The 14,747-nt window shown below is 56.4% G+C and overlaps 1 protein-coding gene across 6 annotated transcripts in view; it reads right to left on the reverse strand.

Moving 5' to 3' along the window:
- RHBDL3 (rhomboid like 3) overlaps positions 1–14,354 on the reverse strand; it is a 46,847-nt gene extending 32,493 nt beyond the window's left edge. For 4 of the 6 annotated variants that reach the window (XM_082443734.1, XM_082443732.1, XM_082443733.1 and 1 more), the window contains exon 1: positions 13,921–14,354. In XM_082443734.1, coding sequence (XP_082299860.1) covers positions 13,921–14,031 — 111 coding nt within the window. In that variant the 5' untranslated portion in view covers positions 14,032–14,354. Of the gene's footprint in view, positions 1–12,395; positions 12,420–13,920 lie in introns of all 6 variants that reach the window. The other 2 variants (XM_082443730.1, XM_082443729.1) reach the window with 1 other exon arrangement.
- Between the last annotated feature and the right edge of the window lie 393 nt (positions 14,355–14,747).

Below are 14,747 nucleotides of genomic sequence, written 5' to 3' on the forward strand. Positions count from 1 at the left end.
CTACAGTGACTCACCAGCCTGGCCCCCGTACTGGGTGGGCTGACGTGGGGGATGAGAAGCAGCCCCGAGCCCTGGGAAGATGCATCCCCTCCCTAACCCTCCCCTGGTGAGCACGGCAGGGGGCAGTGGGCTGCGCACGGCAGGGAGCCTCTGCTGCCCAGCCTGGGGGAGGAAGCCAATCCCCGCCCCGGGGGCCCATCCGAGGCTGGGTGGGGGGGCAGTGGGGTGGAGGGGCTGGGATCAGGCAAGGGCCCCTCTCCCTCATTCCATCTCCAGACAAAGAACCACCTGCTCCCCTGCTCTCCCTCCCCCTCCAGGGCTCCCTGCTGTCGTCCTAGTGACAGGGGCTGCCCTGTGGCTCCTCCCCCTACCCCCACCAGGGCCTGCCAGGCCTGCCCCTAGCACATTACAGGCTCCAGACCGCAGAGAAGGAGCTGGAAGCAGGCCGAGCCTCCCTTCTCTGCCAAAACTCTACCTTTCATGCCAGGGCCAGACAGCCCAGACAATGGGGGGGGGGTCATCGCTACCCTAATAATGAGGCCTCAGGGATGAAGGAGGGGGACTGGGGGAGGGGGTGGGAGAGGAAGGGAGGGGCCAGCTGCCTGGGCTCCACAGATGTACACGGGACACCTTCCAACCACCACCCCGAACACCTGGGAAGATGAGGGCAAGAGCCCTGGCTGACAGGGGGCAGGGGGCATGGGGCATGGGGCGGGGGGGGGGGTAGTGCAGAGAGAGGGAGCGAGGGGGAAACAAAAAGAAACACACAGAGAGGATTCGTGCAGAGGCGGAGAGAGGTGGGTACCACTGCCCTGACGGAGCTTCTAAAGGAGGCTGCGAGGAGCAGGGCAAAATCCCACTCTGCTCTCAGCCACTTACCAGTTCGTGTAACTTAGGGGAAACACCTCGAGCCATAACTGCCTCGGCCTCATTCAACCAGCAGGGGCGAGCGTGCCCTCGGGGTGCGGTGGGCTGAAGCAAACGCAGGGCTGTGCTCTCCGGGGCCCAGGGCCGCCTGCACTCAGTGTCCGGCTGCACTGGCCTCATTCGAAGCAAGGAGGGAGCAGCCCTGCCATGGAGGCTTGGCCGACCCTCCTGGACACCGTTCCCGCCTTTGGGCCTCCTCAAGGGCAGCTTTGGGGACAGGATCACACAAGCACCGTGGTTTGGAGCTTTGGGGGAAACAACCCCTACAAATGCAATTTCCTTGTCAGTAATGTACTGAAGGCCCCGAAGCTCCCCGTCCTGGGTGCTCCATGACCCGGATTCACCCACTTTGGATGGAGGGGGGGCTCGTGGGATGAGGTCTAGGCTGGGTGGGTTGGAGACAACCTGACCGGGGGTGGTCTGGGGGTGGCGGGGCAGCGGGAGGAATGGGACTGAACAGCCGCAGGCAGGCACCCCTTGGGGATCCAGGAGCATCCTTGCAGCTGCCTCCCCAGCGCTGTGCAGGGCCGGGTGCGTGCGTGCGTGCGTGCGTGCGTGCGTGTGTGTGTGTGTGAAGGGGGAGCCACGTCCACATTCAGCCTGTGTGGAGGCTGCTGGCGAAGAAGAGGAGGAAAACACAAAGTGACGAGTGACCCTCCCACAGCTCCCGCCCACCTGCCTTGGCCTTGAAAAGAGCTTCGAGACTCCAGGGGCGCTTAATCCCACCAGCACCCAGCCCTCTGGCCCCTTAATCCTCTAGGTCGCCGGTTCTCCCCACCCCCGGCGCCCCACGCATGCTCTGCCATATATATATCCCATCTCCCACCCTGGGCCCCCTCCTGGCTCACTTATGACCTTGGATGCAAAAAGGACCCACCGGATTCTCTCTGTACTGTTGCCACCTAGGGCTCCTTCCCCTCCTCTGGGGCAAGGAGTTGGGGGAGAGTTCTGGAAGGAACCCCGGCCCCAGCTGCTGTGCCATCTTGGGCAGACCATTAACCACACTGCCTCACTTTCCCCATCCACCGTGTGGTAGGAACTCTCCCTTCTTGGGGCGATGTAAGGTGGTCGTCCCCAGCCCTGCATACCTAAGCATACCATATGCAAATGGGGGCTGGGGAAAGAGACATCCACAACCCACACAGCCCATGGGGGCAGCTGATCTTCAATTCTGCATCCTTGCTCGGTCAAAGGGCTGACGGGAAATTTGGAATCAGGATGAGGCAGCTCATATTGGCGGGGGGGCGGGGGGGGAGGTCTGTGCTGTAGGAAGGACCTGGTGACATTGGAAAGAAGGATAGCAGGTCAGGAAATTATAAGTCATGATCCAGGAGAGCTGGAAGGAACCTCAGTGGTTTTCAAACTGCTCTGCAGAGCTCTAGGGGCTGGGGGACTTGCGAAGCCCAGCGAGGCGGGGAGGGGGTTGCCGAGCGGCCCCATTCTGAGTTGTTTTCTGCATTGGCCTTCTGCATACCACCTGGTGGAACAGCAACACGATAGTGGCTGTGTATGCAGAATACGCGCCAGGTATCAGGCGCTACCTCATTGAAACCTCAGGTCACCTCCCTCTGTCCTGGTTTGTCTGGGACAGTCCTGGCTTCTTACACCTATTGTCTGAGCATGACTTTTTTTTTTTTTTTTTTTTTTTGGCTGCGCCTGCGCAGCTTGAGGGATCTTAGTTCCCTGACCAAGGATCAAACCCATGCCCCCTGCAGTGGAAGCGCAGAGTCCTAACCACTGGACCGCCAGGGAAGTCCCTGAGCATGATTATTAACAGTGCTCCTTTCACCCTCAAAATCGTCCCAATTTGGATAATAAATTATGTGGTCCCCCCATTTAAACCTCACAACAACCCTACGAGGTAGGTGCTATTTTACATGGGAGAAAAACGAGGCACCAAGAGCAGAGTTGCCCAAGTTCAAAGAGCTGGTAATTGATGCAGGTAGACTCACATCCAAGTGGCCGGGCCCAGAGCTTGCACTCTCCCATCATTAGGATGCTGTGGCTGAAAAGGGTTCCAGAGACCCCAGTTCAGTCCTCCCATTCGTTCATTTAACATACTTGCTAAGGATCGACTACGTGTCTGGCATCACACTCGCTTTATGGACGGGGAAACAGGTGCAGAGAGCAAAAGAAACTAGTTCAAGGTCACAGAGCAAGTTGGTGGTCAAGATGGAAATAGTTCAGGGTTCCTCCATAGTGGTTGGCCGGTCCAGCATTGCTCTTCCTTGTTTTTCTTTGTCCTGTTCTGTCATATGAAATATAACTGGCTCAGGGTTTCCCAGTGTGTGTTTTGTGGAACACCAGGCCCAAGACGGTGCATGAAATAAGGGTGCTGTGGTTCCAGAAGTTTGGGAAACCCTTTTGGAAGGGCGTGATGTATAAAAACCATATTAAAGGTCCTTCAAGATCTTACAGTGGAGAATCCTGTCTGATTTTTTTCAGCCCAGCATTTCCCAAACTTACTGGGTCTTTGATCATAATATTTTTTCACAGTAACACTCCATGGGACACAATCTGGGGAAAATGCATGAATCCATAGTAGAGTTACTTTTCCCTTTTGTGAAACCAGGCCCCTTTGTCAGTGTTTCCGAACCAGCCTTTCGCCTCCATCTCATGAGTGGCACAGGCCCTCGAGGCAGCTGACACTTTATTTGGAGTCCTCCCAGCCAAGTTAGAAGTCTGCCGGATCCAGGCCCCAGCCAGAGGGTTGAGGAGGGTGCCAGGCCCCGGGAGTGGCTGAGGAGGAAGTGACTGGCCTAATGGGCTGAGCTGAGCTTCCAGGGAACCAAGCCCGCAGGGCCTGGGATCTGCCTGCTCAGCACCCAGGACAGCAGCGCCACTTCTCCACCCCGCTGCCGCAGGCCCAAGAGCCCGGCCAAGGCTTCAGAATCCACCCAGCAGCAGCAAAGCAGAAGAGAAAGAAGAAAGGAACACGTCTATTTTATAGCTCTTATGTTATGTGTGATCTGCACCAACTCATTTCCAGGACAATTACATGTCTGATCCCTTCTCTCTCCCAGGGGGACCTCTCCCTCTCCTTCATCTCGAGAGGTCCATGTCCTCAGTGAGGGGTGTGGGAGCCCAAAGGTGGCACCTGGGGAGCCATCCTGGTGCAGACCTCTCACGCCTGGAAGGTCGGGACCTGGAGTCTAAGGAAGCCTCCCATCTCAGGCCCCACTGTCCCCTCTCTGTCCACTGAGACAGAATAAGCCCTGGGGAAGGACCACATGGTGTGCGTGCTGGGGCAGAGGAGGGTGCAGGCAACTGCCCCTCCCCACTTAGGGGGTTAGCTCATCTGCTGGCTCCCCGCATCATCACCCGGCTTCCGAGCAGAGCAGAATTAACGAGGCTGCCCAGGGGTTTCCAGCTCAGCAGAGCTGTCCCCATCCAACAGCCGGAGCCCACCAGGGAACTCAGGCCCATTCAGGGATATTTACAGCCCCATAAATCAGGCCCAGGCCTGAAGCTGCTGAGGTCAGGAGGCGAGGTTAGGGGAGTAGCAGCTTTCTCTAGCACTTCTGCCTTGCAAATGAAGATGCTAATTCGCCCCATACAGAAAACCACCTCACACCATCCCCTGACTTTTCCCCCAGACCTGAAATACTCATTGGCACAAATATTTGATTGCTCTTATTCTCACATCAACCCTAGAGTATAAGTGTGATTAGTCCCATTTAACAGATATGGAAACTGAGGCACACAGAGACGAACGACTTGTCCAGAGGCACTTCAGCGAGTAGAACAGGGTACCATCGGGCCTGCTTTCAGCTGAAGCCAGAAGTGGATTTATAAACACCTCAAGCCTCCCTGGGAAGGAGAGAGACCAGTTCCTAAAAGCCAGGTTCTGACCCCTCCTGCTCTCCAGTCTCCCCACATGGAGGCACGAGGGGCTCTGGTGCTCCCCTGGGATTTGGCCAGGCATCTGACAGCTGGCGAAGCTTCAGCAATTCGAGGATTCCCAGTTACATTATTTCTGTTCTTCCAGCTGCCACCCCAGGGGTCCAGGGGAGGGAGCTCATCCCTCTCAAGGGGCTTCTCCCAGAAGCTCCAAGTCAGGCTCCTGAACATCCCCCCCATAAGTCAAAGAGCTGAACCCCAGGATCTGAGGTTGGCAGGCTGATTAGGAAGCTAGAACACCCTTCCCTCAGTAGAGAAGTGGAGGACATCCTGGCCTGAATCCAGGCTGAGCCGCTGCACAATTGGCAAATTTCCAGAAAACTACCCAGCCCTCTCTCTCTCAACACCTGGGCCGTGAGGAGAAGAAGAGCTCTCAGTCTTTCCCCGGAACGCAGAAAGCTGGGGTCAAGTGGGGGCCGCCTCTTTCCTCCAGGCCCTGCCCATCTCCACCCTGAGAGAGAGCCTCCTGGAAGACCCTGCTTCTCCCCCTTCAAATCACAGAAGGCCTTGGAGGCACACAGACTCTGAGGGGGCAGCTGGGGGCTGTGACTCAGAGGCAGGCCCCTTGGGTGCCAGGAGCAGACGTAACACCTGTGCTGACTCGCCCAGGTCCAACCGTCAAGGCCACTTGGGGACTGAAGCCGAGTCACGGCCATAAAGGCAGGAGTCCCAGGGGAGCTGCGGGCAGGGAGAGGTGGGAGTGGGTTTGAGCAGGGAGGGGTCTTAATCTGCCCCATCCCACCCCCTTCAGCCTAAACCCATTTCCTCCTGCTGCTTCTCCTGGAAGCCACCAAGGGATCCTTCTGGTTCCCCAGAAAAGAGAGATCCAGGGAGAAGGAGGGGAGTGGGACACAGACCTCTGACCAGGAGCAGGGTGGGCAGGATAAAGGGTCACCAAACTGGTTCACCTCCTGCGGCCCGCTGCCTGTTTCAGAAGCCACCTAGAAGCCTTGTGTGGAAACATACCCAGGAGCCTCATGTACAAACACACACAAACCCCTCTGCAGAGGGTCCTTGTTTGCTTTGTGTCTTTGGGCAATCCCCGCTCCCTTGGGCCTCAGTTTCCTCCTTGTAAAGAGCAGATAGCACCGCTCACCTCGCAGGGCTATTGAGAGATCAAAACAAGACAAGGACGCATGTGCACACAGCTGAAGCTCAATGTTTGCTCCCTCAGAGGAATACTTTCCGACTCAAACCTGTACCTTGGTTTAAAAAAGCTGGTGGGACGAGGCTGGCAGCTACCCCTAGTTGTCCACAACTCGAGATACACATCAGCTCACTTCCGTAACAGAGAACAGCGCCTTGGGCCCAATCTCACAGTCGACCACCAGGAATTGCCAAATCTGAACACTGGGCAGAGCAGGCCTGCCCTGGGGTCTGGCCACGTGGTGCCCGATGCCTCGTTCTCGCCCTCACCCTCTGCCATGCAGGCAGCCAGTGAGCGGAGGGAAAATGCTTGGGCGTCCACGTTCCCCCAGGCAGCCTCTATCCAAACACTTCTCTCCTTTCTTTGGAAAGTTCAGGGGGAACGTGGTTTTCCAGCTCCTGCCCTGAAGAAGTCAGCTTGATATGGTGGAAGGAACCCCATACTGGGGATCTGGACACTTTGATTCAAGACCTAGAACTATTACGTGCCAGAGGTTATTTTGAAAACAGTGTCAATTTCTTTAAATTCCAGTAACACGGTAACCACCACATTTATCAGGGGCTCACCACACACTGTACCACGTGCTATTCACACACCATCTCATCAGGCCTCAGTACAGCCCTGAGGGCAGGCAGCTTACTGATGAGAAGACCAAGGCTTGGAGAGGTTACCCGGCTTGCCCCTGGTCACACAGCAAGGAGGAGAAGAACTGGGACCCGAGGCAGACTCCGTGTCCTCGCCCCGCCTGAGTTACTCAGGGTGCCAAGGAAGCAGACGGAAGCCTGCAAGGCCCGGTGGCAGGAACACCGGTCAGAGAGAGAAAGAAAGTAGAGCCGGGCTCTAGTTCCAGCTCTGACATTACTGCACCAAGTGACCTCAGAAGGTCTCGGACCTCTGTTCCCTCATCTGCAAAATGAGCAGATTGGACAAGATGCTTCCACCGACCTTCTAATAATCCACGGTCCTTGAGGTGGCGGCAGCCCCAGAAGGGCTGGCACGGGCCAGGTGGCCGCACAGTCAGGGCCTGCCCCTGGAGAAGACATTAGAACCCAAGACAACGTGTGCAGGGATGTAGCTGGACTCGTTCGCTCCGGCATGTGCGTGCCTGTTCCGTGGCAGGCAGGCAGCCAGGCAGCAAACAACCTCGGCTCCCTTGGCCCCGCTGCTCAACCGCTATCCAATGCATTTCTGGGAGTGGTCAGGGATAAAAGGGTTAATTCAGCATGACCGCTGGGGTCACTGGGGCAGGAGCAGGGTAGGGAAGCTGGCTTTGCGGTGGAGGGAAGTCCACAGACTCTAGGGGCCTGGACGCCACCTGATAAGGGGTTGGAGATGCAGAGCCTGAGTAAGGGAATCCCTCTCTGCTGGTGAATCCTGTGTCCTGGGGGCGCCGCCAATGCCCCTGACTCTGGGGCAGGTCCTTTCTTTGCGGCTCCACACTAATCCATGCAGCAGTCTCATCTGAACCTCTTTTCAGCTCCCAGAACCCTCTTAGGCCAGCCTGAGGGCTGTAAATGAGGCAGGCTTCAGGGTCAGGCTAAGGGAAGACCCTCAGGCTGGAGGCAAGGGGGCTGGACAGGGGAGACACTTGGGGAAAGCAAGCAGAAAAATCCTCCGGGCGCAGAAGTGGCTCTCTCTCCAGGAGCTGGGATTGGGAAGGAGCTGGTTTAGAGGCAGCGGCTTTCCCTATAGGGGCCTGGATCTCAGAAGCGGCCCTGTGCTTCTTCCAGCAAATTCTGGTTCCTGGTCAAAAGAGAGTTGTCAAACGTCCACTGGGGGTTAAGACTCTGCGCTTGCACTGCAGGAGGCACAGGTTCGATCCCTGGTCGGGGAACTAAGGTCCCACATGGCACTCGGCGTGGCCAAAAAAAAAAAAAAGTCCACTGGGTATCAGACATCACTAACAGAGTTTCCACTTCCATTAAACTCCCACAGTCACCCCTGGAGTTAAAGATGATCCTCCCCATTTTAGAGATGAAGAAATTGGGGCTTGGAGAACTAATGTCGCTTGACCCCAATCACAAAGTCAGTAAGGCTTGAACCCAGGACTCTCTGACCCCACATTCAGGGTTCTCCCCAGCAGCCCACGCAAGCAACTCCGTGTTGTGTTCGTAGCATGTTTATAATTTTGGAGGGATAGTCAAGACTTGTCTGCTTCCCTTCTGGGAGATTAGCAAAGTTAGGGTCCCTTCTCGGAGTCTGGAAAATGCATGCTCCTAGTGGGAAGGGAAAAAGGGAGACAGGATCAAGTTCCTTTCAGTTCTCCCTTTTCCCTCTTGCTTGTTTGAGCTTGGAAAGCAATTGTGCTCTGTTGACTTAACAGAACTCTGCTCCAAACCCTTTTGCTCATTAAACATTTGGAGATCTTGAAGGCATTTGTAAGGGTGAACCTGGAAATGGTTTTCCAACCCTGGAAGCCTCTTATGGGTTAACGGGCTCCAGTCCCGTATCTGCCATGGACCTGCTATTTGACCTTGGGTCCTTGAGGGCACCTCCCTGGAGTTCAGGAAGGAACTGGGAGTGAAACTATCAGAGCATAACCTGAAAAAGAGGAGCTTGTAGGAAACCTATGGGAGCATTAACTAAAGGGTACATTACCTAGGCACAACTGTAAACATCAGGGGAGTAGATCAGAAATCAAAAATAAACCGAACGGGGCTTCCCTGGTGGTGCAGTGGTTGAGAATCTGCCTGCTAATGCAGGGGACACGGGTTCGAGCCCTGGTCTGGGAGGATCCCACATGCCGCGGAGCAACTGGGCCCGTGAGCCACAATTACTGAGCCTGCGCGTCTGGAGCCTGTGCTCCGCAACAAGAGAGGCCGCGATAGTGAGAGGCCCGCGCACCGTGATGAAGAGTGGCCCCCGCTTGCCACAACTAGAGAAAGCCCTCGCACAGAAACAAAGACCCAACACAGCCATAAATAAATAAATTAACCTAACCACATATAAAAATTTACCAAATGATACAATTTCTCAGTATATAAAGGAAGGCTTTCTTGGGACTTCCCTGGCGGTCCAGTGGTTAAGACGCTGTGCCCTCACTGCAGGGGGCATGTGTTCAATCCCTGGTCGGGGAGCTAAGATCCTGCATGCCTCGTGGAGCAGCCAAAAAGAAAAAAAAAAAACTTAACTAAGTAAGTAAATAAATAAATGAAGCCTTTCTTAATAAGTGATGCTGGTGTAAGTGGATAGGAATAGGATCTGGATGGAGTAAAGGGTTAGACAATTTTTTTTTTTAAATCAGAGGAAAAAGCAGTAGGAACCAGAAGCACATATTTATGCGATCTGAAGAGGGAAGAAAAGTGTCTCAGCTCCAAAGCAACATAAGGAATCATGAAGGAAAGGCCCAACAGATTCAACTGTAGAAAAATAAGACATTTTTACCATGATATTACACTATAACGATGGGTTAATATTTATGGTAACTTTAAAATCTAGTATTTAGGAAAACCACCCAAGGATATGAAAAGACAATTTCCTTAAGGAGAAGTTCAAAGAGGAAACAAACACCTGGAACATCTGGGGGTCAACGTGATGATCTTCAGGTTTCCTGTCTGTTGTAATTTCTGGGACCTGTGAGGAAACACTGGGGAGGGGGTGAGGTTGGGTGGCGTGTTACACCCCTGCTTGAGCAGACCAGACAAATGTCCAGGATGCCGGGGGTGGGCGGTGGCCAGGTAAACTTCCAAGGGACTGGGGTCACCTGTTTTCTGCACCTCCAACTCCCCAAAAGGCATTCTGGCCATTGGGTTGAGGGGTGACCACATAGGACCAAAAGGCCAAGGTCATGGCTTCGAGCCCTTGGATCCAATTAGGGTCATGTTGGGTCAAAGCTACTCTACATGCTGAAGAACCAGATAGCACAGAGGCACTGGTCTAATTCCATTCCTAACACCTGGAAAAAGGTCCCAGCTGATCCTGGTTTGAAACCAGGTGACCACTGACATCCCCTTGACCCAGGATGGGAAGGAGGACTGACTGGGGCCAGTCTCCCAATCCAGTGACCTCAGGAAGGTGAATTCCAGGGTCACATTAGTTTACAGAGATTCTGACGGATGTCATGTGAATCCTACCCCATTCAGCAGAGTTTGACCCATCAGGGCTATTTCTGTAAGAAATTGTGGGAAGGCTGCCTGCAACCACCAGCCAAACATTCCTTCCTGAGTGCACCAAGTTCACCATCACCAAATCCTTCCTTTAAGTAGGCCCAGAGGAAGAGTCAGAAAGGATAAGACCCTTCAGCTTTCCAAATAACCTGGCGTCCTTCTGAAGTTGTACATCCATTTATGAAGCTTCACACCGGCTTTGCATTCAGCCCTATCAGGGGAATGGTCCAGGGGGGCTGCACAAAGGAGGGGGAACAGACGCAGAGGGACTGGATATCTGCCAGAGGTCGGGCCCCCGCTCAGGAGCAGTTCTTCTCAAACACAAAGCACCCATAGGAAGGAAAACAACAGAAACAGGCTTCTAAAGCCACGTGAGGGCTGGGGAGTGGACCTAAGGCAGAACTTATCATGAGAGAAAAAAACTGTCCAGAGTAAGTTTGGGGAGTTTCTTTCCGAGGGTTAATTTCGTCTGTCCAGAATGGTTTCTGGGTGGGCCTTCCCAGAAGCAGGTGGAGGCTCTTGGTGACACCCAGGATCGCCCTACAGTGGGAAAAATGGGATTTCATAGACCACGCGCTGATATTAGGTGCTGTACATTCTCTCTGCTCCCTCAAGCTCCAGATTCTTCCCCCTAAAAGTTTTCTTCCATTCCCCCAAATAGTTCGTTTTACAATGTAAACACACATGCAGGGATTGGCAAAGGAAATTAATGAAATGAGAAAGACACAGACAGAGGGAAAAAAAGAATGATACACTTTGTTCTAGGTTTCGACTCTAAATCTGGCAGGAGGTGTGAAGGGCTGGCAGCTTGCTGGTCGTGGCATCCGTGGCAGCAGGCGGCTCCCTCCTGCCTCAGGGCGTCAGGCCAGAAGCTGCTGTACTCTTAAGAGCCGGAGGGAGAGATGGTCTATAGACCCCAGAGGGACAGGAGCGGCCGGATGCTCCCCAAGCCACAGCCAGGCCTTGTGTTAAGGTGGATGACAGCCCCCAATCCCCACCCCAGGCCCACCATGCCTTTCAAGCTGAATTCCGTGTTGTCAGTCCCACTTGGCCATCTGCATTTAGCTGACTCCTCAAACTGAACTGGTCTGAAACCAAAGTTGTCTATTTTACAAACACCCCTGGCCCCAGCCTGACTTTTCCTTCTCCTCCTAGGTGCAGAACCTCAAAGGTATACATGTGGTTCACCTCATCTATTCGGGTCTAATAAGATCTTCCAATTCTCCCATCACCATGCCCCACTTCCTTTCCACTCCCACTGTCATCTTCCAAGTCAAGGTGCTTGTCTCCATTCATGGCAGCAGGCTCCTGGCCAGTTTCTCTCATCCCTGAAACCCATCTCACCTCTATCTCACTCTCACGCAGGATCTTCCCAAACCACTGCCTGGATCTGGTAACAAACTTGTCAAAAAAGCTTTCAAAGGCTTCCCCTGCCTCCAACAGGATGAGGTCTGGTCCATGCTACTTTTTCAGCTTTATCTACCTCTCCAACCCAGCACGTTCTCTCTGGCCCAACCAGACTGGTCTCTTAAAGTCACACACACTTCATGGTATAGTCATTTTCACCCCAGGACCACAATGCTCACTATTCCCCCACACTGGGACAGCTCTTGCCTCCTCTCCTTCTGCATCGCGAAACGGGGAAGGAGAAGGAAACACATAACAACAGCACGCAACAGGAGTACCAAGCAAAGAAGAGAACCATTTCCCTGTTGAAGGTCAAATGTCCGTCTCCCGGTTCCAAAGCCAACGCGTGGCACTTCCAACTCCATCCACCATGCCTAGGCTCTAGGCATTGCGAACAATCACATACAAGTTTCCGGCTATGACTCCCCCATCCCTGCAGCAAAATTAGAGTAGAGTCAGCTTTCAGAAGTGCTCATATCGAGTCGCGCTTCAAGGATGGCAGAGATTTGACTTCAGTGGCTCTCTGATGGTGGAGGGGGAAGAGGAAAGGGGATGTTAACCTAAGCCCTGCCCCCTCCTCCCCAGCCCCAAAGGCGATCCCCTGGCATACAGAGAACGTCCCAGGCTTTCAATACATATTGTCCAGTGTCTCCCTGGTATAAAGCCGGTCCTGGTGAAGTGGCGTTGGGAGGAGGAGGGAGGGAGAGAGGGAGGGATCTCTCAGGGGAGCTCCCCCCCAGCCGCCCCCCCCAAACCTGGAGAGCAGGACCGTTCATATACAGAGCTGCGTTAAGCCACGCCCCCACGTCACCGTCTCAGGAGTGCAGAGCTGGGGAAGCCCACGCAAGCAGGGAGACTGCGGGGAGGGCTGGAAGGAAGAGGGGGGGCGGATTTAACTGCTCACATACCTGATCAAACAGGACTTTCCAGTGCTGGTAGAGAGGGAGGCCATGCAGGAGAGGAGGAAGAAGAGAGAAAGAAAGAAACACACTTATCACCAAGGCCTCTGTAGCCTCCCAGCTGCTGCCCAGGCTCAGGGACCCGCATGGACAAGAGATCAGGAAAACCTGGGAGAAGCCTCCCAAACGAGTCTACACATAACAAAGGTGGGAGAACTCAGGTTGGGGAGAGACAGCGTCCCTCATTCTGGGACAGGCAGGAGGAGAGATGAGCAGAACAAAGGTGATCCTCAACAATTCCTAAAATAAAGTCGTCCAATTCTGTCCGAGGGCCTCTAATAACTTCTGCTGCCTAAAGCTCATCTCCGCGGGAATGCACGCCCAGGTGCAATCCCTGCAATTCCATCAGACCTGCTGCAGCGGTCTCCACCTGCTGGGAGCCAATGACCCCTGTCAGGAAAATCCACCCCTGCATAAGTATTAACATTTTGCCTGTAGTTTGGGAGGAGGGGGTTTCCGCCTGCACTGAAACCCACCCCCGGCCTCTTTCCAGACTGAGTCTAAGTGATGAGCACATGAGAGTCTGCCAGAGTGTTGGGGCCAGAAGCAAGTGAGGGGTTTAAGCACAAGTTACAGGAGATACAACCCAATTCAGACTTTCCGGCTGAGGTCTGGTAGGTTGAGGGCCTGGCTTCACTTCCCTGTCCCCACCCTGAGAGGGAACGGGCAGGACGTGTGCCCAACTTTTCACCTCTGTTAGCAGGTTAACCTCGGGAGGGAGAAGCTTAAGAAACTCCAGTTCCCAGGACTCCCCAGTGCCGGCTCTGCCCACGGCTCCCAGGACCGGAGGGAGGGAGACACAGGCAGCAGATGGCAGGGAAGCCCTCTAGGGCAGTCCCTCCCTATCCTCGCCCAGGGGACCGCCGCTGGCACCGACGCGATGTGGGTCTCATAAGCCCCCCTCTGGGAGCAAAAGCGCTCCCAGCACTCCTCTCTCTCCTCCGGCCGGGCTCAGGGACAGGGGCCAGCTTGAATTTCAATCACTGTCGCGACAGGGCAGGTGCTGGGCGGGAGCTAATCCGGGAGCGGAGAAGGGGGTCGCCAGACCGGTCTGCGCCGCCGGGTTCTGGGGACTCTGCGGCGCCCACTCCTTCCCCGGACTCGGAGAGCCCGCAGGTCGCGAGTGGGAGGGGAGGGGAGCCACTGCTGTGACGCGGCCGCCTCTGCAGGAAAACGCCGTGTCCCAGGCACTGCACCAGCCGCGAGGAGGGGGCTCCGGCGGCCGACGGGTCCCCAGCACGGCGGCAGGCGCTGCTTTCCGAAGGGAAGCCCGGGGAGCCCAAGCGGGGGGTGGCGCGCGCGTTTCGGGGAGCCCGGTCCCTCCGCCCTCTCTCGCCCGTGGGGACCCGGCCAATCCGGGGCTCTCCCGCGTCACCCTGAAACCTCCCAGTGGCCCGGCGGGGGGCGAGCCGGGGGCAGCTCTCCCCCTGGAGCCCCCGAGAAAGTTTGCCCGGGCGGGGAAGAGGGCACTCACGTCCTCCGGCGCCGCCGGCGGCCGCTCCTCGACCTCGGGTTCCAGCTCCTCGATGCGCTCCGCCTCGGCGCAGGCGGCCACTGCGGGGCCCGGGCTGGGGTGCTCGCCCATGCCGAGGCGGCTTCCGGGGCCGGACGCGGCTGCGGGGCTCGTCCCGGGGCGCCAGGCTAACTTTGCGCCGCGGCGGCCGCGCCGCTCGGAGCTCTCAGTGCGCGCCGCGCCGCCTCCGCGCCCGCCCCCATGGTCCCAGCCCCCGCGCCGCCGTCTTGCGACCCCGGGACGCCCGGCCCTCCGCCGCAAACTTCTCGGCTCCCGCGGCCCCGCCGGCCTCCGCCTCAGCCCCGGCCCCTACGCCCGGCTCCGAGGCGAGGGCGCCCTTGGGCCAGCCCCGGCCTCCCGGCTCCCCGCACTGCCTTCCCGCTCCCCACTCCGCACCAGAGTCTCCTCCTCCCCGCGGACTCCTCGGGGGCGGCGCGCAGGCGGGGGCGGGGCTGCTCCCGGGACCGCCGCCCCCTTCCCCCCCCCACCGGGCGTCACCACCCGGGCCGAATCGGTCAGAGCGCCGCGGCCCAGGGAGGAGGAGGGCTGCGGCGGGCTTGGCGGGGAAGTGGCTGCACGGTCCCGGGCGTGGATGGCCCCATCCCCACCTGCCTCCACCCCGGGTTCAGGTCTGTCTCTCAGGACTGGGTCGGGGGTGGGGATGCAGCGTCTACTTGCCGAGACCCACCGGGTTAAAGATGACTTGGAGGCAGCAGACGCGTGACGGTGGCAGGGGCGAGGTTTTCACTAAGTTGGCAATGTCGGAGTTAACTGGGAGTGAATTGGGG

Source organism: Balaenoptera physalus (assembly GCF_965194825.1).
Source record: "Balaenoptera physalus genome assembly, chromosome: 20".
Taxonomy (NCBI): domain Eukaryota; kingdom Metazoa; phylum Chordata; class Mammalia; order Artiodactyla; family Balaenopteridae; genus Balaenoptera; species Balaenoptera physalus.